The following is a 26,709-nucleotide window of genomic DNA, read 5'->3' as shown; positions in this document are numbered from 1 at the left end:
TTTTGTAACAACTTAAACTTTATTAAATATGCAAGGCTGCTGTAGCTGCCAGTTGTGCCCTTCAATGTCATCCTGGTGATTGCAGCTCCTTCTTAGGGCTACTAAGTTGTCCCTCTTTCCTTCTGGGGTAGAACAGTGGTGTTCCTCGAGCAGGCAGTGAGCAGGGGCAGAGCTACAACCGAACATCATAGTCTTTTTAAAAGGATTTGCACTTAAACAAGCACCTTGCAAAGGATATTCAGGGATGGGTTTAAGTGAGGCCACCCTCATCCAAGGTACAGGCTGCAGTGAACTAAGCTGCTCTGTCTAAGGCCTCAGAAGGCAAACAGGCAGCAGCAGGTTCTGGGACTTAGTGTGAGTGGGGTATGTCCTCCCCAAACTTGTTCTGGTGGGCAGCGCTCTTCACCTCCTGGAGATCCTGAGGAAGAAGCAAGGACACAGTAGGTAAAAGTGAAGGTGGCTCTATTGCGGTCACGAAGAGGCGGTCGCCACTGTAGCCCTTAACGGCCGTGTCTCACGGACTACTCACACTCCTGCAAACACCCATGGGGCAGCCATGCAAGGAGTCTGTGTTCTCCTCTTACCAAAGGACAGAAGGGATATGGGGTGGGGAGGGACCGGGCTCAGTGTGCATTGGTTAAACCCCCTGCCCAGGCTCACCTGGTGGTGGACATAAGCCTGACAGTGATAACACCAGGTGGACAGGTCAACACAGCTGAGGACTAGTGGGTGTTCCGAAGCTTCGTGGTGGTGGACCATATGGGAGTTGACGTAACGACTGCAGTACACCTGAGGTTGAAAAGGGAGGGTTCAGCCGGATGGTGGCGCACGCCTCGGGAGGCAGAGGCAGGTGGATCTCTGTAAGTTCGAGGCCAGCCTGGTCTACAGTGTGAGATCCAGGACAGGCGCAAAGCTACACAGAGAAACCCTGTCTCGAAAAATCAAAAGCCAAAAACCTAAATAAATAAATAAGGTAGGAAGGAAAGAAAGAAAGAAGGAAGGAAGGGAGGGAGGGAGGAAGGAAAGAAGGAAAGAGAGAGAGAGAAAGAAAGAGAAAGAAAGAAAGAGAGAGAGAGAGAGAGAGAGAGAGAGAGAGAGAGAAAGAAAGAAAGAAAGAAAGAAAGAGCGAGTGAGGGTTGCCTGGCACCGGCTGAAGTTTGCTGCTGGGCCAACCTCTACCCATACCCTTCTTTTGTTCCATACCTGATAGCAAGTCAGGCACACCCAGTTCTCCTGGACCGTTCCACAGGTCTCACATGGTTGGGCCACATCTAGGCCTTCTGCAGGAATGGGGCACACTGCCGTCAAATGGGGACACCAGGATAGTGGGGTCACAGCATAAAATACATCCTAGAGTGGGTAGGTAAAACTGAGTAAGTAAAGGATTCCACCTCTCCACGAACATCACATGCTCCATCTGGAGGCCGGATAGCCAAGGCAGCAGCAGCAGCAGCAGCCATAACCCCAGGCTCTGCCTGAACTCACCTGGCCACTGAAGTTCCCAAATGCCTGTGTCAGCATCAAGCTGTTCATGCTCTGACCTCCAGCTGCTTCTCCTAGTAGGCCCTCCTCGGCTTCAGGGGCCTCCTAGACACAGAAGGAAGGATGTAGCTGAGAATGCCCACTTCTTGCCCTTTCTACCCTCTTCCTGGGTGTGCCAGGCTTTACCTGAGCGCCACCGCTTACTTCCGAACTGCTCAGACTCCCAGTCAGCTGCTCAGGGGACTGCTGGGCTGCGGCTCCCTGCACAGGTGAAGCTTCTGTGCTCTCTTTGTCTCTACAGGAGGCTGGAGGGGTCCCAATTGGCTCAGTTTCTTCTCCCGCAGCCTCCTCTGAGGTGGTCTGATCAGGTACATGTGTGGTTGCTGCTGAGGCACGCTGGTCCACTGCGGTTTCTCCCTCGGTCTCCTTTGAGGTGGCCTGGTCCGGTGGAGCTCCGCTAGCAGCTTGTTCTGGGGACTGGCCCTGAACAAGCACTGCCTTAGCTGTCTTTGATTTAGTATGGCCTAGAGTACATTCTTTTGCAGATAACGTAGTCTTCCTTGGGCCTGCTTCTGGAACCTTTCCTTTTGGTGTGGTCGTTCCCTTAGCTGACACAGGACTGGTCGCTTTGGGCAGCTTCTTGAAGACAGGCTTAGAACTGGAGCATTCTTCCCTGTCTTCCGTCTCTGGAACGATGGAAAAGATACTTGAGTGTGGATACCACCCCCTTTCTGCCTCTAATCCTCCCTCCCTTCTTTGAATTGAATTCCCTTATAGTTTTCAGTTTCTTTCTCTCTTCTTTTCTTTTCTTTCTTTTTTCCCCTTTTTTAGGTTCTTCGAGACAGGTTTCTCTGTACAGCCTTGGCTGTAGACCAGGCTGGCCTTGAACTCACAGAGATCTATCTGCCTGCCTTTACCTCCCGAGTGCCGGGATTAAAGGCCTGTCCCACCACCGCCCGGTCACTCACTCATCATCCGCAAACTGCGCCAGTATTTGCGATGGACTTGGATGGTCTCGTTGATTGAGGCCAGGGCTCCTGGCTGTGGGGGTCGCAGCAAGGTAAGCGGGGGTGGTGGGTCTCCAAGGAGGGAATGGGTGCAGGCAGCCATAGATTCAGAGATGGATGCCAAGTTGTAGCCACCCTTTGTAAAAGAGAAGGAAGAGTACAATGAGGGTCCATCAGGGAATCTGGAGGGTTAGCTATCCTGGCTCTCTAATTGGTTCTCCTCCTTGTTCTAGGGTACTAAAAGTCTATAGAGTGCAGGGCAGAACCAGGAACAAATGAGTGTAACACACATTTGTACAATGGGCAGTACTCACTGTGAGGTGGTTGTTGGGGGAATGTAAACTGTGCTGTCAAGTGCAAGATAATAATAACAACACTGGTAATAGTATTAATAAACAATAGCTTACATTTACTATTTGCTGTGGGCTAGACCCTATTTTAAATATTTTATGCATGTTAACACAATCCTCACAATGACAGATGCTCAATCTGTACAGAAACATGCCCTCATTCCATATCTGTCTTCACACTGTCCAGGAACCCTTGGCCACACATCATATAAAACACAGATTTGACCCACACAAGTGCACATACATGGCAGATCCAAGAGTTCCTCTTGTGACCTGGGACAGGAACAACTAATATTCTTTCTGTATGATCCCCTAACCTGAACTCTTTCCTACTTGATCAAACCTGTTTCTCCTCTTTTTATACATAAGGGAGCCAAGGCCCAGCGCAGTTAGAAGACTTGTTGGAGGTCGCAGCAACTGAAGAAGCAGTGCTGGTATTTAAATGTGCGCTGACAAAATAGTCCACGTTGTTGCTAATATCACCAAGGAATTGAGCCTGGGCCCTTGGTACATGCCAGACATGACATGTTCTACCACTGAACTACTAGTTCATGTTCCTAACCAATACCCTTAACCTTCCATAAGCAGTCCTGGGCAAGCCACAAGTGGGACATTTTGTAAGCCAGTTAAATTCTCTGTGACTTACTGTCCTCATCTCTGAAGACAGCACCCAAGTTTGCTGCGAGGGTTAAGTTACTGTCTGAAAGATGTAACAGCAGTCCTCCTGAATGCTTAAGGGAAGTTCCTTGTCTGTGTATCCTGCATAATGGGCGCTAACAGCTTAGATGCAAGATTATAAAACATCGGTAGCGAACTTCTGCCCTCCGGGGTTCTCCCATTGTGCTGTAAGCCTGTATTTAAGACCTCCTCCCTCCTTCAATAAACCGCATTCGGCATTAAAAAAATAAAAAAAGATAAATTATTACATATGGAAAAAAAAGAAAAAAAAAAAGATGTAACAGCAGGAAGACAGAGCATCTTTACAGTGCACACTGTATGCCAGGAATGCCTCCATAATTAGCCGGCCCCATCTGTAGATCAGGAAACCCAGGCACAGGGGTGGGGGCACCCGTTACTTACAAAAGGTCAGTGAATTTACTCTGTCTCTCTAACATGTTAGGAGCAATTCAGATGTGGTGAAAAGCAGACCTCCAGAGCCAAATGTTCAAGTCTCAATTCTGCCATTATTAAATAAGTGGCCTCAGACTAGTTACTATTCCAATCCATTCTCTGATGTGTTTTTATGGGGGGGGGGGTTGAAACAGGGTTTCATGTAGCCCAGGCTGGCCTCAAACTTGATATGTACCTGAGGATGACCCTGATCCTCCTGCCTCCTCCTCTCAAGTGCTGGGATTATAGGTTTGTGCCACCACAACCCGCTCGTTCCTCTGACCTTGAGAGGAAAATGAGCTGAACAGACTCTACCTCACAGTGCTGTTTTGACAACTAAACTGGAAAGACTGACATAGTCACCTCCTCCCAGCTGCCCTCCCACCTTGACAAGAGGGATCAAGAGAGTTACCTCTAGGACAAGGATAATGCGGCCATTGGCAAGGCCCATCAGCAGGTGAGTAAGGTGGGCATAACCCTCAGGTGTCACTTGGCAGCCACCCAGCGGGTCCCCTTGTGCAGCATCAAAGCCAGCTGAAACCAGCACCAGTTCTGGGTTAAACTGCAGTAAGGAGAGAAGAGAAACACGGGCATCAAGGCTTGGGTGGCAGCAAGTGATGGAAACAAGGACAAACGAAGGCATGGAAATGTAAGTCAGAAAGCAGAGGATGTGAGAACACAGATCTGAAAAGAAGGAGCAGAAGACAGGGAAACCAGGAGAAACAGACATGGACAGCCTGTCAGAGACAAGGGTATACCCACCAGAAACTCAAGATATGTTGGGAGACAGGGGCTGGAGAGATGGCTCAGCAGTTCAGAGCTGGCTGCTTTTCCAGGACTAGGGTTCAATTCCCAGCACCCATATGGCAGTTCACAACTGTCTGCAACTCCAGTCCCAGGGGCTTTGATGCCCTTTTCTGGTTTCCATGGGCACCAGGCATGCATGTGGTACATAGATATATATGCAGGCAAAACACCCAAACACATAACATAAATAAAAGCTGAAAAAGGATATTGGAGACCCGCTACAAACTGACAGAAGGGGGCCTGAGATAGTCATGGGATAGCTATGGGTCACAGAGACAAGGATAAATGGAGACTCAGCTGGTAAGAGACAGTGAGAAGAGAAATGGAGACAGAGCCATGTCCTCTCTCTCACACACAACAAGGGTCAAACATGGGACACACATGCACATGACGCAGGCTTTTATACACATAATATATACTAATACGAGTGTCATACACCCCAACTTCCAATCTTACAACCCCACACTGGCAGGACTGCAAACCACACCAGTCACACACATATACTTGGTTTCTCCTGGGGACAAAAATACACAGCCACTCCTGCATAGCCACAATGATGTACATATAGCCACCACAGTTATAATGGTTAGACACACTCTGTTCGTGCCCACAGGAGGCAATCGCTTGCACACGGCTGCAGACACATAAAGGGTAGTGACTGCCACCTGTGCATGGTCACATGCATGCAGATCTAAAAGCACACTCCTAAGGCCAGACTTGTAGACTTATGTCCTCAGTGAGTCAGTCCCACACATGCCACTGGCCGGCCCCCAGCTCACACACAGCTAGGTTACCCCTGAGTTGGAGCACTTGGAGAGAGCCAACACAGAGACATCTGGACCCAGTCAAACAGACATGGATGATTATCTCACTACGCCCCCCACATTCGAAGGTCTCTCTCGAGTCATCACAAGACAGCAGCATCCAGCATCACATCTATCACATACAGAAAGAAGATGACAGCCACTGTGCAACATTACACACATGTATCCAATCTCCTGCTTCCCTTGTACACACAGTTCCACAGACAGCATCTCTTGCAGATACCCTTATAACCATGCAATCATGATGGCAGACATATCCAGGAGACACACACACGCATTTACATACAGCCAAGACAGTTGTTCCCATATAAAATGTCATAGAGAGGCCATTCACATGCAGCCATATGTACATGGTCAGACAGATACATAAGGCTATCACTGCCACCCCTGTCCCAACAGCCATCATATGATCAGTTACCTGGTAGTCAAACACACATGCTGAGGAGGCAGATAGGTGCTGCCACCTACACAGATGTCACATGAGCCTTACCTCATAGGCGATGGGAAGTACCAGACGATACCAAGTAATCAGGTAGTCAGCGTCACCCATGCGGGGCCCATTCCAGGGCACATTGACAGTGAAGCCTATACCGGCAGCTCGGCCTACTTGGCTACTGGCACCCTCGTCCCCCATGGGGAAGAAAGTGCCACGGTCGTACCGGTGCAGGGACACGTATAACACACTGCCAGGGAGAGGACAGGATGAGAAAGGGGCCGTGACAAGTTGGGGGCTACAAACATTCCTGCAAGGATGGTTTAGCACCCTCCCACACCATCTCTTGCTAATAGTCCCATCTCTCACCTGGGGTCATCTTCAAACATGTGCTGAGTTCCATTACCATGATGAACATCCCAATCCACGATCAGGATCCTGGGGGAGAGAAATAGCTCCTTTTAGCAGCCTAAGACATTTAGCCCTAGGAGAAGGAGGGCTATGCCTAGCTAGACTCCTGGGGTCTTCGGAAGCATTTGGTGCTGGGTAGTAGGACCATGGGTATCTTGAGAAAGCATTGGCCATCATTTTAAGACTGAAGGCCCAACCTTGGTTTCCAAGGGCTTTTCTATGGGCCTAAACAAGTACTTGAGGCTAGGTCCTAGATTCTTCTGAGGACTGACTAGGGAACAGGGCTCCAGGCCTGGTTGGCTAATGTCACATGCCAAACCCTAAGTCTTTTGGAGTAAGTACCTGGAGCCTGGGCTTGGGCTTTGTTGGAATGACCTGTTAAGGATCAGGAATGTTGGTGTCATATCCTAGATCCTAGTTTATTAAGCATCTAGATGACATGATCTGGTGACACTACTAACACAGCCCTTCTGCCTCTTTTGTAGTCAAGTGCTGTCCAGTGGACCCTTGCTTGTTTCTACAAAAGCTCCTGGGACTGTACCATGGATCTGCCAAGTGAGACTGAATGGGGGGAGGAGTGTCCAGGTTCCTTCAAAGATTGGGTTTTGGGGTCTCTGGGCAGCCCTCACCGCAGGGCACGTCCAGCAATGGCTTGGGCATGGCGAGCAGCCACAGCCACAGAGTTGAAAAAGCAGAAACCACAGGCAGCATCTGGTTCTGCATGGTGTCCCGGAGGGCGCACTATGGCAATGCCATTCAAAACCTGTGGAGAGGAGCAGTAGGTAAGACCCTGGCCCTCACTCCTGTCCTTTCCCAGCAGAGACTCTCCCACTGCCTCTGTCCTCCTAAGGAGGGGCAGGGAGTGCTCTCTTTCTATTTCCTTAGGACCTCATCTCTTCAGCCAAACTGCCCTGGCACCCCAAGAAGACGTACCTCTCCTGAAAGCACAGCTTCCACCAGGCGGCAGGCGGCGCCTGCAGCAAGCTGGGCACAGGTGAAAGTGCTGGGGCAGATGTAGATGGAGTCAAAGCTGGCACCTTCACGGTGCAGCTCCCGGGTTTTCATCTTTTCTGTGGCCCGGATACGCTCGACGTACTCGGCGCTGGAGACACAGAGAACAATGAGCCACAAGCTCATCCCCAGGTAAGGTCTTAGACCTCTCTAGGTGGGCAGTAGCTCCACCCACCATGGAGTAGAGCCCCAGGCCCTACTCCTAGAACTTCCCTATAGTCCTGCACCTGACCTACCCCTGGCACAGGGTCTGACCTGTGGCAGGTAAGAAGCTCAGCATCCATGGCAGGCCGCACAGGCAGGATGAGGCAGCGTGATGCAAGGCCCAGCTCCTCTAGGTGGCACATGATCCGTAAGATGCGCTGAGGTGTCTCAGGATGATGACTAGTGGTGGGGGAAAACGAGAGCTGGGGGTGTAGTGACTGAGGTGAGTGATCAACCATCACTCACCCCCGCCCTTGAACACATACTTGTCCCACAGGTTGCAGTGGCTCATCATTTTTTCGTCATAGACCAGCCCAGTGCGTTCCTGCAGCGCTGGCCATGCATCCAGTGGTAGTGCGGCAGTCTCCCAGCGGCCTTCCTCATCTTCCTCTTCTTCCACTTCATCTTCCTCCTGGGGCTCGACTAAAGAGGGGCTCAGATCACCTGACTTCCTGAGTCTGGATCCCATCATATTCTGAGACAAATGTGGCCCAGACAAAAGGCCTAAAACCCACACGGCCCTCCCCACCAAGGCATCCCAGGAAAGCAAGAGGGGATCTGGAAGAGAATATCCCCAGTTGCTCATTCCACGTCTGATGCTGATCATGCCCATTCCCCACCTCCTACCTGATCCCGCAAGGATCTCCCAGAAGGGTTCAAGGGCTTCTAGAGTGCAGGAGATAGAAGTCCGGGCACTGGGGGTGGTGGAAGCAGGTATGTGATAAAATGGCCCCCAGGCAGGTAATAAGGGCTCTCCATTTCCCCATTTCCCCTGGCTCACCTTGCGCAAGGTGCACCAGGGGACTCCAGCATGGGGCAAGGGTCTCCAAGAAGAGTGTGGAGTGATGCACTGACACCCTTAGCCAGGGCATGGAGGTTATAGCCACCCTGGGGAAGGAGTTGTTGGGGGAGGCAAACAGAGGGCCAGATATTACCAAGGAATATACTGATACTGATAACAGCAACATTATTCGGGTACATACTATATGTCAAGCAACAAGAAATTTAGAGGGTGACTTCATTTAACTCACTGGACAATGATGTAAAGTGATTAGCAGAGGCACAAAGAATTATGAAGTAGTAAGGCTGAGCAAGGAACAACTTTACAAAAAAAGTCCCATGAAAAAATTTCAAGAATCAATTATTTATGATTATGAATGTTCTGCCTGCATGTGTGTATGTGTACCACGTGTGTGCCTGTTAGATCCCCAAGAACTGGAGTTATGGACAGTTGCAAACAGCAAGCTGGAATCGAACCAGGGTCTCTGCAAGAGCAGCAAGTGCTCTCAACCACTAGACATCTCTTCAGCCTCCAGGAAGAAAACTCTTGTTCTGTTTTTAGTGGTACTGAGAATGGAACCCCTTGCATATATCAGCTAAGCATTCTACCTTGTAACTCCATCTCCAAGGCCCAAAGATCTGTTCTTAAGCCTTCAAGTGGGCCAGTGAGATGGATCAGAGGATAAGAGGGCTTGCCACCAAGCCTGATAACCTGAGTTCAATCCCCAAAAAGAATCTACATGGTGGAAGGAGAGAGCCAACTCTCACATGTTGTCTTCTGACCTCCACACACATCATGGTACATGCGCATAGTGTATGTACATGTACACACAAACAATAAATAAACAAATATAAACATTCTAAGTCCTTTAGGACCTCCAGGGTTAGATGAAAGTGAGTTACTCACCTCCAGAGACAGAATCAACTTGCCTCCTGCCAGACCCATGAGCAAATGCGTTAGGTGGGCAAAGCCTGGTGGAGTGGTAGCCATCTCTCCCTGCGGGAACATGAAGCTCAGTGTACTTCCCTTTGCCTACCTAACACCCGGAGAACTTGCCTTACCTTGGGGTCTCCTTGGAGGGCATCAAATCCAGCAGCCACCAGGACCAGCTGAGGCTGAAACTGGGGAAGGGAACAGACTATGTGAGAACACCCACCTTCACAGGTCACCCCTCAGTGTTGCCCCCCACCCTCAAATTTCCTGGATCTCCAAGACCTCAAAGGCAACTGGCAGCAGGATGTTCAGGAAAGCAGCAATGTAGTCAGCATCCCGCATCCCCACCTACAGACACAGAAACGTGATACAACAGTCAGTCACCTTTCTTGAGCCCGTGGGAGGGCAAGGCTAGGCTCATTTTAGGTGAGAAGACACTGACCTGGTTCCAAGGTACATTGATGGTATATCCTTGGCCTTGGCCAAAACCTGTAGTGGACCAGTTAGAAGCCTTAAGGTGGGGCCAGAACCGACCCTGCTCATATCGGTGGATGGAGAAATACAGGACACTAGAGGCAGAGAAAGAAATGTTGAGAGTTGCATAGTATGTGTTAACTCAACCCCTAGCATAGAAAAAATTAGGGAATTGAAGAGTCAAACTTAAGGCTCCCAACCTACAGCTGCAGGGATTTATTCAAGTTGTTTTTTACCAACTACTCAACTCATTCTCTTGCTCATAAGTTTTTCCGATTCTCAATCTATACTCTTAATTTTTCCATTAATTTACCCTCCTACTCATTCACCAACTTATTCCTTTTCCCATTCATTACTCCTCTCCCAGTGGTTTACCCCTTTTTTCTACATATTCATTGATCTCCGACAGGAACCCTTCTGTCAGTGTCCACCCAATTTTAGACTCAAGTCTAAGGTCTCACGAGCTACTGAGTCGACCCAGGAACCTGAGCAATGATGACCCTATGAGGCTAGTCATGTCTTCTCACTGCTCCCCACAGTGTTATCATCCCAAGGTAATAACACCACTGAATACTGGAGGTCCATGGGGGTCTTACGGGAACGTATCTGCACAAGCCAGCCAGGGCTGTAAAGAGTCTCATCAAGTCCATGCTGGGGAACTTCGAGATTCCACGGAAAGAAGTGGAGAGATGCAGAGGCCAGTAATGAGGAAGGACAGGGCTTGGTTTTGTGTGTGTGGAGCTAAAGTGAAGGATGGTGTCTGAGGCTGCCATAAAGTCAGTGAGGACAGTCTTTTTTCCTTAATACTTCACAAAGCCATCTCTACTACTTCTATTTCATAGATGAGAAAGTGCCCACAGGGGTAAGAAGGACCACGACACAAAACTGATGCTGAAAAGCCACAATGTGCAGGTTCTGACTAAAAAGGTAAAATCTGTAGGCTCAGACAGAGAGGACATATGTACATGTTCTGGGTGAAAAGACACGATGAACAGATTCTAGCTAAAAAGGCATGATATTCAGGTTGAGACTAAAAGAACATGATGGACAGATTCCAACAGAAAGCAGAGGGCTGGGGGGTTAACTCTGCTTGGGGAAAAATGAATAATCTATCATTTATCTGTCCATCTGTCTATCCAGTTACCCTCTATCTGATCAACTACACCGTGCCTTGTTCCAGTAGTCTGAGGCAGTATCCTACCCGCCTCCTTTTTATGGGAAATGAAAAAATAGGGGTGAGCAAAGAATCTAGACTAATTCAAGAAAGATATCTTCATATATGTTGATAATATAGCTGTGAAATTTAAAGGATATAAAAATAATACTTAAAAATGATTAAAAGTATCTTGGAATTGGGGAATGAAATCCCCGTAAAAAGCTTTAACCTGCATGGGTCCATGCTAGGTCCTCTGTATATACGCTGTAGTTGTTTAGCGTGGTGTTCTTGTGGGGCTCCTAACAGTGGGAGTTGGGCTGTCTGACTCTTTTGCCTACTCATGGGGCCCTTTTCCTCCTACTGGGTTACCTGATCCAGCCTTGGTATGACGGTTTGTGCCTAGTCTTATTGCATCTTGTTATGCTGTGTTCGGTTGATACCCCTGGGAGGCCTGCTCTTTTCTGAAGGGAAACAGGAGTGGATCTGGGGGAGAGGGGAAGTGTGGGGGGCAGGATGGAGAGGAGTGGCAGGAGGGGAAACTGCTGTCAGGATGGAACATATGAGAGAAGAACAACAACAATAAAGCGCTGGTCTTGAGTGGGTAGAGGATGATTCTTTGTTTTGGTTTTGATACAGGGTTTCTATTATGTAGCTCTGGCTGGTCTACAGCTTGTTATGTAGACTAGGCTGGCCTTGAACTCACAGAGAACCACCATGCCCAGTCTGGATTATTTAGTTTTGTTTGCTTAATTATATTATTTTAAAATTTCTGACACTGACATGTAAATCTTGGCTTTAAACCTTCAGCAAAGTAATGAGTAGAGGAGAGTAAGAATTTTCCTCGGGGGAATAAATAAGCGAAGACTTGAAGAAACCCAGCTCCCCAACAGCTCTCAGTCAGAGAACAGAAAACAGCACTCATCAAGTGTGGTGGTGCATGCTGTGATCCTCGTACTTGGGAAGCAGAGGCAGGTAGATCTCTGTAAGTTCAAGGCCAGCCTGGTCTACAGAGTGAGTAGCCAAGGCTACATACACAGTGAGACCCTGTCTCAAAAGACAAACAAGTAGCATCCAAGGAAACTAGGTTTATAGAGTAAACAGAAGAGGATTTTATTTTTATTGATTGATTGATTGTGTGTGTGTGTATGCTGCTATGTATTGAATTGAGGGCTTTACACAGCCCAGTAGATGTGTGTATGTGTATTCATATGTATATGTGTCATGTAAAAGACAAAGGACAACCTTTGGTGTTGTTACTCCAGAATCATCCACCTTGTTTTTTGTGATAGGGTCTTTCATTGGCTTAGAGCTCATCAAGTAGGTTAGGTTTGCTGGTCACTGAGCCCCAGGGATCTGCCTGTCTCTGCCACTCCACTACTTGGGATTGTAAGTGTGTACCATCACTCTGGCTTTTTAAAATATGGGTTCTGAGGATCAAAGTCAGGTCCTCAGAAGCGATTTACTGACTGAGCCATCCTCAGACTCCAAAAGGATATTGTACAGTGAGTTCCACCAACTTCAAGTATAACAGTGGACTGATAGAACAGGTTTACTCTCTACCTTTCTGACACCCCATGCAAAGGACAGTAGAGGTGCCAGCCATAGCAATGCATATATATATAATCTCAGCACTCCGGAGGCTGAGGCAGGGGGATTGAGACTTTAAGGATAATTTAGGTTACATAATGAGACTATATTTTACCCCACACCCCCAAAAGGCTTATTCAAGTCTTACTCATTTTCTCAGACATGATACTGAGGTTCATGCTTTTTTTAAAATGCTGGGGAGGGAAGCTAAACCCAAACTGTAAGAAACAGTTCTACCACTGAGCTATACCTCCAATGAGTAATATGTTTGCTAAAAATGAATCCCTAATTTTAAAAGATACATTCGAGAATTTATGCAGAAATAATCCAGGATTAGAGTAGAGGGTGTAGATATGGATGAAATAAACTGGCTTATTAATGCTGAAGCATTTAACCCAGGTTGCCACAAACAAACAAAATAAAGAACACAAGTGGAAGAAATTTAAAAAGATAAAACAGAAGAATTAGTTAAGTGTTAAAATAGTAGAGATGACAGAAAGAGCCAGAGATTAAAGATTAGAAAATGAAGTGAGGAGCTGGAGAGATGACTCAGTGGTAAAAGAGCACTGGCTGCTCTTCCAGAGGGTCTAGGTTCAAATCCCAGCACCCACACGGCAGCTCACACCTGTCTGCACACCTGTACAGTTCCAGGGAATCTGACACACACCTTTATCAAGGCTGAGGATTATAAAAAGAGATGCTGGGGGCTGCAGAGATGGCTCAGAGGTTAAGAGCACTTACTGCTCTTGCAGAGGACCCCGGTTCAGTTCCCAGCACCCCCATGGCAGTTCACAATTGCCTTTAGCTCTAGTTCCAGGGGATCTGACTCCCTCTTCTTACATCTGCAGACTCATGCACACCCATGGTATACATCCATACACTAAGGAATACACATAAAAATAAAATTAATTAAATAAAAAATGCACTCTATACCCCCTCCCCCAAAGTGGCATTCTTTTTTCCCTGGTATTTGCAAAGTCCAACCTAATGCCTGGATCTTTTCCCACTGTCCCTGAACTTGAGATCTATATCAGCAGACATCCTGTTTCCATTCTGGGGAAATGCTTTTTAGGAACACAGATCTACAAATAGCACAGCACAGTAATCTCATGATGGCCTCAAGAACAGCCCTTCAATTTGAGGTATAAATAGCCAAAAGGAGACACTTGAGGAAAAGCACCAATATAAAAGAGAAGAACCAAGAAGATAATTCAGTTAGCCTCGGAATGAAGAGCTATAACATGGAATGGGAGAAAGCTTAAGGTACTTTTAATTCTTTGTTTCTTTCAAGACTGGGTTGCTCTGTGTAGCCCTGGCTGTCCTGGAACTCGCTCTGTAGACCAGGCTGACCTCGAACTCAGAGATCTGCCAGCCTCTGCCTCCCAAGTGCTGGGGGATTAAAGGCGTGTGCTACCAAGGCCCAGCTCTAATTCTTATTCTATAAAAACAAGCTCAGGAACGAGAGGGTATAAAAACAAGAGAGAAAGAAAATGCTTGTGCCGATCAAAAAAATGTCTAGCTAGAGAGGGTGGCACATGCCTGCAGTCTTAGCATTTGGTAGGCTGAGAAAGGAGGACCTCAGGTTGGAGGCCAGCCTGGACTGCAGAGAATAAGATCAAAGCCAGCTTGGGCTACACAGTAAGATCTCATCTCAAAAGAAAAAAGTCAGAGTACATAATTCAATGGGAGGACTTACAAACAGAATTAAGGCCACCACTCAGGACACTGAGCAAAAGTAAAAAGAGATAGAAAACATGAAATAAGCCATCTAGGAGAGGAGAGATGTCAGCAGTTAAGGGGATTTTTGCTCTTCCAGAGGACCTGCATTTGAGTTTCAGCATACAGACAGCTCACAACTGTAAATCAAGTTCCAAGGAATCCAATGCCCTTTTTTGGCTTCCAAAGGTACTAGACATGCACACGGTACAGACATACATGCAGGTAAAACAGCCACATACATAAATTTTTTAAAAATAAAGGTTTATTTTTAAAAAGCCGCACAGGGCTGGGGATGTAGCTCAGTTGTACAATGCTTGCCTAGCATGCATGAAACCTTAGGTTCGACCTCTAGTGTCTTAGAAACCAGGCCTGGTGGCACAGGGCAGGAGGAAGAAGAGTTCAAACTGAAAAAAAAATCCAGACCATCCCTTAGGATTGAGGGTTTGGAGCAGGAAGTCAAAATGAAAAGGCAAAGAAGGGAAATGAAAATTAGATAAAACTGTAAGAATAAAGTGGACTAGATGAACCTTCATTTGAAAAACTAGGTAGCAGAGAAACAAAAGAGATCTGTTTAGAGGAGGTGGATGTGGCACAGGTCTTGGCCTCCCTGGCATCCATGTGGGAGAGGCAGAGTTAAGACCCCTGCACTTCATGGGCAGAGGGCAAGGGACTCTCATCCCAGACAGCAACATACTTGCCCTGGCCCTGGAGTGTAAAAGGAAAACACCTCCTGTCCCCACTTAAAAACAATAGGTCATCCTCAGCTATATACAGAAGTAGAGGCCAGCCTGCGCTAGAGACCCTGTCTCAAAAGTCAAATCAAAACAAAACAAAATTCCGTAAACGATCCAGCCAGGAGGTTTAAAATCTAATAGGAGTCTGAGAGGACAGAGAAACTAAAGTTATTATCAAAGATGTAATATAAGAACATGTAGCCATGCGGTGGTGGCGCACGCCTTTAATCCCAGCACTCGGGAAGCAGAGGCAGGTGCATCTCTGTGAGTTCCAGGCCAGCCTGGGCTACAGAGTGAGATCCAGGACAGGCGCCAAAACAGAGAAATCCTGTCTTAACCGCGCCCCCCCCCCCCAAAAAAAAACCACGTGCAAAGATAGAAGGTGTAGGCTGCAGATGTAAAATGTCAACCCACTGCTAAAGAGACATTAACAGGACCTAGAGTTCACGTGGGATAGCAGATGGCAAAAAGAGGAGAACCTAAAGCCTTTCAGAGAGCAAAACAGATCAACTCAGAAAGAAGTGAGAAAGACAACTGGCATCAGCACCAAGTGCTGGAAAATAGTAAAGCAACGTTTAAAGAACAAAGCATCAAGATAGGACCAAGGGCCACGAGAGCACAAGTGGATTCTATATAATAAATTGGATGGACGGCCAGATAAAACAACTACTATTTACAATATAATACCCCCTAGTAGCAAACACTTAACCATTTTCTTTCTTTCTTCCCTCCTTCCTTCTTTCTTTCTTTTTTTTTTTTCTTCTGAGACAGGGTTTCTCTGTGTAGTTTTGGAGTCTGTCCTGGAATTCACTCTATAGACCCAGGCTGGTCTTGAACTCAGAGATCTACCTGCCTCTGCCTCCCGAGCGCTGGGATCAAAGGTGTACACCATCACCGCCTGGCTTCACTTAATCATTTTCTCCAGGAAGGATAAACTAGCACCCTTCTGGGGTAAAGTCTGGCAGCATACACCAGACCTTAAAGCATGTCGATCTGCCTGACTCAGCAACCCACTATTAGAAATTCATTATACAGCTATACCTAGAGATGTAAATTCTGTATTTACAATACTATTCACAGTAGAATTGTCTACAATAGCAAAAACTAGTAAGTATCTTAAATGTCCTAGGATTAAATGACCAGAGCTACAAGAATGCAATGAAATACTCTACAGTCTTTACAAAAAATAGGATGCTTTTGTAGCGTCAACATGGTAAATGTGTCCCCAATACAGTTAGATGAAATAAAGCTGCTAATGAACATATGGAGAATTATCCCATTGGTAGTATATTATTAATAATAGTGAATATCTCTGTATACATAAAAATCTATGAGGCTAAAACCTGAACTGTCAACTTCTTTTTATTTTCTGCGTATATGTGTGTGGGTGTTTGCATGCTACGGTGTATATATGGAGGTCAGAGGACAACTTGTAGGAGTTGATTCTCTCCTTCCACCATGTGGGTTCTGGGGATCAAACTCAGGTTGTTAGGCAATCACCTTTACCTGCTGAGCCATCTTGCCAGCCCCCTATTTAATTTTAAAAAATAGTTTGAAGTACTGTTAAAATAAACAAAGTATTAATTTGAGGTCCACTCCAGCTTAGGGGTAAATTGTTGAACAAGATCTCCAATTACTTTTAAGTCAAATCCCACCTCTTTCACTTGTCTGCATAACACTAATTTCCTACTCTGCATATGGTTCAGTTTCACCATCTGTAAAATGGGAACTCCGTAGTTCTTGCTTCAGAATTTGGAGAGAGCAGACAACCAGGACGCAGTATATTTCCTCATCCCAGGCCAACTCACTCAATGTGAATGCCTTTCCCTCCTTCCTAACACCTATGGCTGGGTCTCACAGAAGTAGTTAGGAGTCCAGTATTTAAGGTGGGACTTGAGATATACCTGGGGTCCTGGTCGAAGATGAACTGTGTTCCTTGACCATGGTGCACATCCCAATCCACAATAAGAATCCTGTGGGCAGGAGAGAGGAGAGCTCTGTACAAGGGGATCAAGTGAAACAGGGAGGAAGAACCTAGACCATGGTACCCCTCTTCCATGCTACCCACATTCCATCCATCATCTGCTGCTGACCTCTGAATGCGGTGCTTCTTTTGAGCATAGCGGGCAGCCACAGCCACATGGTTGAACATGCAATACCCATCCATAAGACTGCGCTGGGCATGGTGTCCAGGAGGCCTAAGCAAGAAAGGGAAGGCTACAGATTTGGGAGTCTTCCTCCCACGCTCCCCATTCTTCCAGCATAGATTCTGTCAATCTGCCAGCAACTGAGTAACTGTGGCCTCTGAAGCTTTGCAACCCCCAATCCAATGCTCTCTCATCAAAGGAGATTTAAACACAACCATTAAAATGTATCCACGTGCCAGGCGGTGGTGGTGCACACCTTTAATCCCATCACTTGGGAGGCAGAGGCAGGCAGATCTCTGTGAGTTCAAGGCCAGCCTGGGCTACACAGTGAGTTCCAGGACAGCCAGGACTACACAGAGAAACCCTGTCTGGAAAACAAACAAACAAACAACTATACAATACAGTGAAATTCTGTCTCAAAACAAAACAAAAAAATCAACAGAGAGAGACAGAGAGACAGACAGAGAGAGAGAGAGAGAGAGAGAGAGAGAGAGAGAGAGAGAGAGAGAGAGAGAGAGAGAGAAAATGTACCCATGCATGCATTTGGCATCGTGGCACATGCCTGTAATACTAGCACTCGAACATGTTGAAGCAGGAGGATCTATATAGTTCAAGGCCAGCCTGGGATATATAGTGAGCTCCTGTCTCAAAAAATAGAACATGAAGTTAGTTGTCCATACATACTTTCTCATACCCAGTCATTTTGCTACATGGTCTTAGCTGAAAACTATGTAGTAAACATTGCTATGTTCGCACTGGGGATTTAGCTCAGTGGTAGAGCGCTTGCCTAGCAAGTGCGGGGCTCTGGGTTTGGTCCTCAGCTCTGGGAAAAAAATTGCTATGTTCATAAATGTGCCACTGTTATTTGCTATGGTATTTGAAGCAGCAAATGACTGAAAAGCAAAATGCCCAACAGCATGAGAGTGACTAACTTAGAAAGTATATTTCACAATGGATTCTCACTCAGGTATAACCCATACACTGTTAAGAGAAAGCTTTCAAAAACATCTAAGTTGTTGTTGTTGTTGTTTAATACACAGAAGCTGGGCGTTAGTGATGCACGCGTTTAGTCCCAGCACTCAGGAAGCAGAGGCAGGTGGATCTCTGTGAATTCGAGGCCAGAGCTAGTTCTCAGGCAGCCAAGGCTACACAAAGAAACCCTGTCTTGAAAAAGCAAGAAAAAAAAATGCAGTTTGGAAGGGCATCGTGTGCTTACTGCCCCTGGAGATTAAAAAGGGAGCGAGGACAAAGGCTAGCTTCTGCATTTTATCAGTACTAGGGAGTCGGCTGTGGCAAGATAGGCTATGATTTTCCATGGCAACAACAAAACAGAAAATGCTTTGGGCGAAAATCTGAGATGTCACAGTTTGTTGGCTGCATCTGGATTTCAAGATGTTCCGATAGAACTGGCTGCATCTGGATTTCGAGATGTTCCAGATAGGAAAGAAATATGTACCTGTGAATAAGTGGACTATGATACTTATCACTTACTAATGAGACTATCTGTGAGAGGACACAAGTTACTGATTACAATGACTACCTTTCAGGAGTGCAGCCACGAGGAGAGGAGAGAGGAGAATTTTTATTGAACTCCCCTTTGTACCATTTCGCTCTTTAACCACATGAACATACAGTACCCAAGTTAACATATTTTACATTTGAGGGAAAGACTTTTTTTTTTGAGAAAGTATCTTATGTAGCCCAGGCTGGCCTCAAATTTACTATATAGCTCAAGGTAGCCTTGAACTCCTGATCCTTCAACATTCACCTCCAAAGTACTGGTATTACAGACATGGACCTCCATACACCACTAGGTAGGAAGATTTCTTTTTAAATGTAAGAAACTGCCAGGCAGTGGTAGTGCAACCCTTTAATCCCAGCACTCAAAAAGCAAAGGCAGGAGGATCTGTGAGTTCAAGGCCAGCCTGGTCTACAAAGCAAGTTCCAGGACAGCCAGGGCTACACAGAAGAATCCTGTCTCAAAAAACCCAAATAAAATGAAATAAAAATTTAAGAAGCCAAAAGCTTGAGTCCTACCTGATGACGGCCATGCCATTCCGAATCTCAGCCCCCAGGACCGCATCTACCAGCCTGAGGACAGAGCCTGTGGCCAGGCAGGCACATGAGTATGAGTTCTGGAGACAGTGGAGAGCCAGAGAGAAAGAATGAGAAAGGACTATCCTATCTATTTAGCCTCTTTTTCCCACAGTGAGGTTGGCATGGATATGGGAGACCCCGGAATTGCTGCCACACCCTGGCCTCACAGTTCTCATGCATACCGGATGCAGATAAACTGAATCATAGGTGCCTGCTAGTATGCGAAGTTCTCCTTCATTCATGTACTGGGTTGTTTCCATCAGATCAATGTATTCCAGGCTAGGGACACGAGATAGGGGATAAGATTTAGAACCCTATCCTCCCTCCCAGCCACACCTTCTACAAACCAGGCCTCTGGCCAAATCAGGCCCCCACAGTCAATCTAGGGGATCAGCGGAGATGTAGGCCACAATCCCTATTTCTTCTCTAGCCCACTTCGGCTCCACGGCTGGACCCACTGGCCACCCCTCCACCCCACCCCCCACCCCTGCCTTTTGGAGCTCAGCTCAGATACTCTGCCAAGCTAGTTTTCTGTGAGTCACACTGTACCAGGCCTCTTCCTCTGAGTTCCTACAGCCCCCTAGGAGCCTCCTGATCCCTCTGCCAGACATCCACCATCAGTTAACAAACCACATTATAAGAACTCGAGCCTATCCCAGGCTTAGGATCTATAAGATGCTGTCAGGTACCTGACAAACATATTGACCGTCCTGAAGAACTAAGATTTTTTTCTTTGGGGGGGTGGGAGGCTTTTTCAGACAGGGTCTCACATAACCCAGACTGAACCTGCTATGTAGGTGTGGACTGTCTTGAATTCCTGAATCTCTTGTTTTCCTGTCCCAAGTGATGGGATTATAGGCATGTAATCACACCTAACTGGAACTTAGGTTTTTTGAGCAATGACAGATTCAGAGAGGCTCAGGGACTTGTCCAAGGCTGGCCACGGAGTCTATGGATTCTTTCCTGGTTGGGCCAGAGCATCCTCCTCCCCGCCCAACCCCACTCCCAAGTTTTCACCTGTGAACCAACATCAGCTCCTCCTTCTCAGCAAACCGGGCCTGGGGAGACACAAGGGATAAAGGGGCTAGAGCACAGGCCATGCCTAGGTCCTGCCAGTTCCCTGCCCACCACCCGCATGCCGGGGGCGGGAGTTCACCTGAAAAGACACACAACGGTCCAGGAGGCTCTCCAGAATCAGCTGCTCCTTGATGGCATGGAGCCGCTCGGGGCATTCAGGGAAGCTAGGGAGGCAGAGATGCAGTGACTGACTGACACTGACACACACACACACACACACACAAGCACGACACTAGGGACCATATCTGCTCTAGTCACATCTCCCATCCACACCCCTCCCCCACAGCTGCTCATCCCTTCCCTGTGGCATCAGCCTTTCTTCTTGTCACTTCTGAAGTCATACACTTTCCTCCAACAGTCCCTGCTGTACACAGCAGCAGCCAGTGGTGAAAATTCTACTACTCAAAACCCTTTTGTAGCTCCTACTCCATTCATAGTAGAAGCCAAAATCTGTATCACACCTAGAAGGCTCTAAAAAAAGATCTGTCCTAGAGTGAGAAATCCACTGGCGTCTGCTTAAAGGGTAAAGGAATTTATTAGGAAAGAAAACTCATTAAACAGGATAGGAGAATCGTTGCAGGGTCCTGGAAGGCTGAGGTACTGTCCTCTGCTGCTCTGGCTGCCTGAGTCAGTCCACTCCACCCAATCCCACAGGGGAAAGAGACCAGCCTACGTGTGGTCTCAGGTCTTAAAGGTAGCTCCCAGCTACACCCCAGGGGCAGGTAGTTCAAGGTCATAGGCATGTAGAACAGGTATCCAGCACATCATCATCATCCAGGGGCTGTGCTTCAAGGTCATAGGTTGACAATATCCACTACCCTGTCCGCACCCTTTTTCTGACCCTATTTCTTACCACAGGCCCCCTCTTTCACTCTGTTTCGCCTACAGTGGTCTCCTTGGTCTTCAACTGAACACATACCTTTCGGCCAGGCCCATGGGCTTCAATGTCCTGTGCCTAGGACACTGTTCCAGAATGACTCCATGGCTCACTCCCTTAAGGCCCCGTTGTATTTTTATTCAAATGGCAGCAATGCCTTCCCTGGGTGTTGATTTAAGAAAACGGAAGCCCCCCTTCTACTCCAGCCTCACTCTCCCTCCCGCCTCCGTTCTTCTGGACAGCTCTACCACTCCCCTTCACGGCGTTTGAAGGCAGCTTTGTTACTGCTTTATCTCTAACCCCTCAACAAACGTTGACCATAAATGAAACCTTTTGCCATCACGAGTTAGTTTTAGGTCAGGAGAGGGGAGAGAGCTACTGTATTTGTAAACACCAGTGTAAATGATTAACAGACAATGGCAGAGGCTGGTAAAATATCTAAGATCAGATGGGAGAAAGGTAGTGGCCAGTCAAAGACTTTCGTGAGCATCCCAGTAGTTGTGAAAGTTGAAAGAGGAGGGATCAGCCAAGGGTGAAGAACCCTCTCGGCTAGAGGGGGCCTGGCATGCTGAAAGAACAGTGGGTGAGGGGAACTGAAGCAAATGAGGGCTGGCTGAATAGGTCACAAACGGTGATGTGGAGCCAGATCACGTGGAACCGTGGAGGCCAGGCTAAAGAATTCAGACTTTACCTTAAGAGCAATGCTCTGCCCTTGAAGTATTTTAAGAAAGGGAACATCATCGCAAACATATTTTTTAGGCTTCAGTGTGGAGGCTGGAAGCAGGGGACCAGTGAGGAGAGGTCAGATAGGGAATATATTTTGAACATAGAGCCAAAAAGAATAAGCAGATTCTTCTGAAAGGTAGAGCAGATACAACGTATATTTCAGCATAATGTCTCTTCCTCAAGGAAGGCTCGGGGACTCCGTGGGCTAGCTACTAGTCCAGGGCCGTCTAATAAACAAACACTTCTAGCCAAGTGTGGTAGCTCATGCCTGTAATCTCAGCACTCAGGAGGCTAAGACAGGAAGATCATCAAAAGTCTGAGGATAGCTTAGGCTAAATAGTGAGTTCCAGGACAGCCTAGGCTATGGAGTCAGATTCTGTCTCAAAACAAAAAAAAAAACACATGAACTCCTAGTCACTCTGTCTTTGTTCAAAACTTCATCCTGCTGTCAGCTGTTTAATGATCTCCCCTCATACTCACCAATCAGCTGAGAAGGGACTTTTCTACTTTGTTCACATATATCACCAACTCTTTGACACACAGCAGACACTCCATGTATGTGTTGGCTTAAAATACAACTCTTTCAAGAACGATCCCTACCTCCCTAAGTCATCTGCTTCCAGACTACAAGCTAGAATAACAAAAGATCCGTTCTTGCTTGGGGGAGAGGGGGGCAAATGTGTAAATTTCCTACTTTGGGGACAATCTGGAGGTCATCTCTCACCTGTCATCCCAAAGGCAGTGGAAGTCATTTAGCTGCTCATCAAACACCAATCCAGTACCAACCAATACTCTTGTCTCAGGGTTCAGATCCTGCAGGGGAAAAGAAAAGAAACACAGATTCACTCAGGGCTCCAATCAGAGAGGACACGGTATACTGTCCAGGATGGGGAAAATCATTGTTTTGTTTGGTAAAGAAGGACAATCTAAGCCGGGCGGTGGTGGCGCACGCCTTTAATCCCAGCACTCGGGAGGCAGAGGCAGGCGGATCTCTGTGAGTTCGAGGCCAGCCTGGTCTACAGAGCGAGTTCCAGGAAAGGCGCAAAGCTACACAGAGAAACCCTGTCTGGAAAAACAAACAAACAAAAAAAAAAAAAAAAAAAAAAAAAGGACAATCTGCAGCCAGGCTTCTCTCACCAGCTCTTGGAGCCCCGCGATCAGGTCTTCTTCAACTGCTTGGCTGAGCTTCTTCATTTTGCCTTTTTTCTTTACCTCTGCTAGATTGGGGCTGGAGTGGGGTGCAGTACCCTTCTTAACACCTCGCTTCTGCCAATCAGAGACAAGGATCAGTCTGGACATGGCTGGCTGCCTTTCCCTCCCCCCTCATCAGGGTCGGTCTGGGGCCTCACCAAGGTGGCGCTGGAGTCTTGAGGGGGCGACTGGGGATTGTGCCTACCCCTTCGCTGCCTGGTAGAAGAATCTTGGCCGGTGGAGGTCATGGCTGAAGAGCCTTCGCCCCTGGCACGGCTCTAGCAGGGGTGTAGCTGGCGGTGAGGCCCCTGGAGTGTCCAGAGGACCCACATCCCTGTCCCTTTCCAGGCCCCGCCCCTATTCTAGATCGCATCCTTCACGCTGTTCCATTCCCGTGCCTTCTAAACCCTGCCCCTCAAGGCCATCTTCTGCCACCGAGGAAACCTGGTCTCGCCCGTTCCCCTCGACCTCGCTGCTTTTATACGAGTCTCTTTCCTCATCTTGCCTTTTCACTAAACAAGGTAACCTCAGGCTCAATCCGGCTCTTCTAAAACCTGCCCTTTCCAATCACCGCCCCCCCACCCCTCTACTCCCCAAACCCTTTCATACCTCTAATCCTCGCCCAGAACGCTTGGCTTCTGCAACCTGCCCCCTTCAGCCTATCTCCCTGGATAATCACCGACCCTTCTAGTCCGCCAGGCCAGGCTGCGGCGGCCTCGGCACCACCCTTAAAGACTCACTTAATTCCACCTCCTATCGGGCCGAACTCGCACCTTCCACAGCCTCTGATCTGGCTCGGATCCTTTCACCGTGCCCCGCTGCTCAGGGGAAGCCCCTTTCGAGCGGAATCCATGAGACCCCACCCCCTTCTCCGATGCCTACCGTTTAACCAAGCTCCCTCCGCCAGAACCAAGCCTCCGCCCCCTTCAAGCTCCCTCCGCCAGTCCCAAGCCTCCGCCTCCTTCCCGCCCGGCCTTCGACGCTGGCCAATCCTTACCGCTCTACTCATGGAGCGCTGCCCCTTTCTCAAACTCCGCCCTTGGCTAGCACCGCCAAATTCCCGGCGACCTGTGTGGCCCCGGGCACCTGATCCCTTCTTTTCCATTGGGCTGAGCGTTTTAATTTGCCCGCCCACGACCAGCCCACAGCGCGGATCTAGTCCGTCCCCAACGTCTCTGGTGAATGCCACACCTCTCGCGAGCTCACCCAACTAGCGGGTCGTATTGCGCCTGCGTAAAAGATGACTCACTGGTTCGAGACCCGGATCTGCCCCTAGCAATAACCGCCCCCTCCCCCTAGTCCTCACCCCCCCCCCACCCCCATCCACTGCCGCCATTCAGATTGCTATGGCTGCCATTCTCAATTCCAGGCTAGTCATCTTAGGAGCCCTACGGACCGGCATCGGTTGTGCCGTGCAGTGATTCGAGAGGAAATCAAAGAAGCTAGGGCGTTCAGAAGGGACGTCTTCTCGGGGATTCCTGCACTGCGCTTGGTGATGACGTAGCTAGGGCAGGCAGGTGACTAGTCCGATATAAAGGCTAGTGATAAACTATGGACGGATAAGGACTATGGCTGCTGGTAGCCAAAATGATAGTGATGATAAGTGTTGAGAATTTTCTGAGTTAGTAGTCACTAAGATGGTACTCAAGAAGCATCTCCGAATGTTAGCCATTCACATTCTGCGAAAATGGGTAGTGCACTGAAGGAGTCGCTAAGTGGCACACCTTGGCAGTAAGCCACACCTCTGTGATGTCGTTCGCATCGTTATGGCTGCTTTGCAGACAACACACAGAGGGACTTAGACATATGATCTTGGACAAGTCACAGCTCTGTCCTCAGTGTCCTTATCTGTAAAATTGTGATGCTAGTACCAAGGCCAGAATGGACTTGGAAGGGATGTTTCTCCTGGATGGCAGCTCAAGCTACCTGCCTCCCTCCACTGAGTAATCAAACTAATAGCAGGTAATGGACGGGGAGGGAAAATTGTCCCCGTGACTCTTTGGGACTCCCACTCTGTGTCTAAGTATCAGGCCCACAGGAGGCCAATTCTCTCCCATTTCCTACTGGGCTGTACGCTGAAGCTGGAAAGAAACTTCTGGAGTTCTGCATCACTGACTAGCAAACATTGACAATCCCATAATCCAGTAGCCAGACCCTCTGACCCTCTTGTAAATGTCAGTTTCAGCCTCCCCAATTGCTTTAAGGGCTATGGGTCTAAATCTACACACACTAAGGAAAATATATAATGAAGAATATTCTGGGGATGTGATGCCTGCAAAGCAATATATTAAAGATGATTCTTAAAAACAGGGAAGTCTCATTTCCTGTACAATCAGAAGAGGTTCCTTTACAACAGGAGTCAGTAAATTTTATGAACGGTCAGATAGAAAATAAAGGCTTTGAAGCCACATGTAATTTTTTTTTTTTTTTTTTTGGTTTTTTGAGACAGAGTTTCTCTGTGTAGCCCTGACTGTCCTGAAACTTGGTCTGCAGACCAAGCTGGCCTTGAACTCAATCCACCTGCCTCTGCCTCCTGAGTGCTAAATTAAAGGCATGCGCCACCATGCTCAGGATATTTTATTTATTTTGCCTGTATGTATGCCAGTGCCTAAGGATGCCAGAAAGGGGCACTGAATCCTCCAGGAGCTGCAGTTAGAAGTGTTTGTCAGAGCTGTTTGACGTGGTGCTAGGATTCAAGCACTGAGCTATCTCTTTAGCACAACAGTCATTTAAAACACTGGTTCTCAACATGTGGGTCACGACTCCTTTGCCAAGCTTCTATCTCCAAAAATATCTACATGGCAATTCATAACTGTAGCAAAATTACAGTTATGAAGTAACAATAATTTTGTGACTGGGGGTCACCACAACATGAAGAACTATACTGAAGAGTCGCAGCATTAGAAAGGTTGAGAACCACTGATTTAAAATCATAAAAATTGGCACACAGCGTGGCTTTTTTTCCCCGAGACAGGGTTTCTCTGTGTAGCTTTGTGCCTTTCCTGAAACTCACTCTGTAGTCCAGGCTGGCCTCGAACTCACAGAAATTCGCCTGCCTCTGCCTCCCGAGTGCTGGGATTAAAGGCGTGCGCCACCACTGCCCGGCCCCCAGTGTGACTTTTAATGGTCTCTGCTGCAGAGTTCTTGGTTTCCTTCATCTGGCTGATTTCTTTTCCAGAATGAAGGCAAATGTGCTTTGGTAGTTTTATGTCAACTTGACACAAGCCAAAGTCATCTGAGAGGAGGGAACCTCAATTAAGAAAATGCCTTCACTGAGCTGGGCATGGTGGCACACGCCTTTAATCCCAGCATTGGAGAGGCAGAGGCAGGTGGATCTGTGTGAATTTGAACCTGGTCTACAGATCGAGTTCCAGGCCTGTCAGGATGATTACACAGAGAAACCTTGTCTCAACAAACAAACAAACAAACAAAAACCAACATCAACCAAAAGACTAGGCCCAAACCCTCATATCAAGGCTGGGTGAGGTAACCAGTAGGAGGAAAAGGGTCCCAAGAGCAGGCAAAAGAGTCAGAGACAGCCCCACTCCCGCTGTTAGGAGTCCCACAAGGA

General features: G+C 47.7%; 1 protein-coding gene across 7 annotated transcripts; it reads right to left on the bottom strand.

Annotated features, from left to right (window-relative positions):
• Positions 1-24,307, bottom strand: Hdac6 (histone deacetylase 6). 7 transcript variants are annotated; one of them, XM_052745639.1, is made up of 29 exons: positions 24,136-24,307; positions 23,297-23,416; positions 23,085-23,213; positions 22,672-22,760; positions 20,424-20,508; positions 20,285-20,325; positions 19,450-19,546; positions 19,208-19,305; positions 17,117-17,221; positions 16,928-16,996; positions 9,796-9,922; positions 9,636-9,701; positions 9,482-9,541; positions 9,327-9,416; positions 8,421-8,527; positions 8,267-8,334; positions 7,906-8,062; positions 7,691-7,819; positions 7,358-7,526; positions 7,054-7,187; positions 6,383-6,451; positions 6,071-6,263; positions 4,362-4,511; positions 2,451-2,625; positions 1,669-2,168; positions 1,486-1,587; positions 1,204-1,350; positions 661-789; positions 1-418 (listed from the first exon to the last, which is right to left on the bottom strand). In XM_052745639.1, the coding sequence occupies exons 1-29, from the start codon at positions 24,241-24,243 to the stop codon at positions 350-352; spliced, it is 3,582 nt and encodes a 1,193-aa protein (XP_052601599.1). In that variant the 5' UTR covers positions 24,244-24,307; the 3' UTR covers positions 1-349. The 7 variants fall into 7 exon arrangements, with proteins under 7 accessions (XP_052601599.1, XP_052601962.1, XP_052601622.1 ...); XM_052746002.1 differs by having other exon boundaries at positions 657-789; positions 24,136-24,305; XM_052745662.1 differs by having other exon boundaries at positions 23,085-23,210; positions 24,136-24,302.
• Positions 24,308-26,709: the final 2,402 nt, after the last annotated feature.

The sequence above is a fragment of the Peromyscus californicus genome, unplaced genomic scaffold (genome assembly GCF_007827085.1).
Source record: "Peromyscus californicus insignis strain IS unplaced genomic scaffold, ASM782708v3 Scaffold_10__1_contigs__length_136768540, whole genome shotgun sequence".
Classification (NCBI taxonomy): domain Eukaryota; kingdom Metazoa; phylum Chordata; class Mammalia; order Rodentia; family Cricetidae; genus Peromyscus; species Peromyscus californicus.
This window is presented reverse-complemented; position numbering and strand designations above follow the sequence as displayed.

What these genes read in the sequence shown, in the direction of transcription:
- Hdac6 (XM_052746002.1), bottom strand. Translation starts at nt 24,243, where the DNA reads ATGGAAAAGAAGGGATCAGGTGCCCGGGGCCACACAGGTCGCCGGGAA. An exon ending in AGCGCTCCATGAGTAGAGCG is followed by an intron (nt 23,417 to 24,135) that starts GTAAGGATTGGC and finishes CACCCCTGCTAG; the next exon opens with AGCCGTGCCAGGGGCGAAGG. An exon ending in GCGCAGTTTGCGGATGATGA is followed by an intron (nt 2,169 to 2,450) that starts GTGAGTGACCGG and finishes CCATCGTTCCAG; the next exon opens with AGACGGAAGACAGGGAAGAA.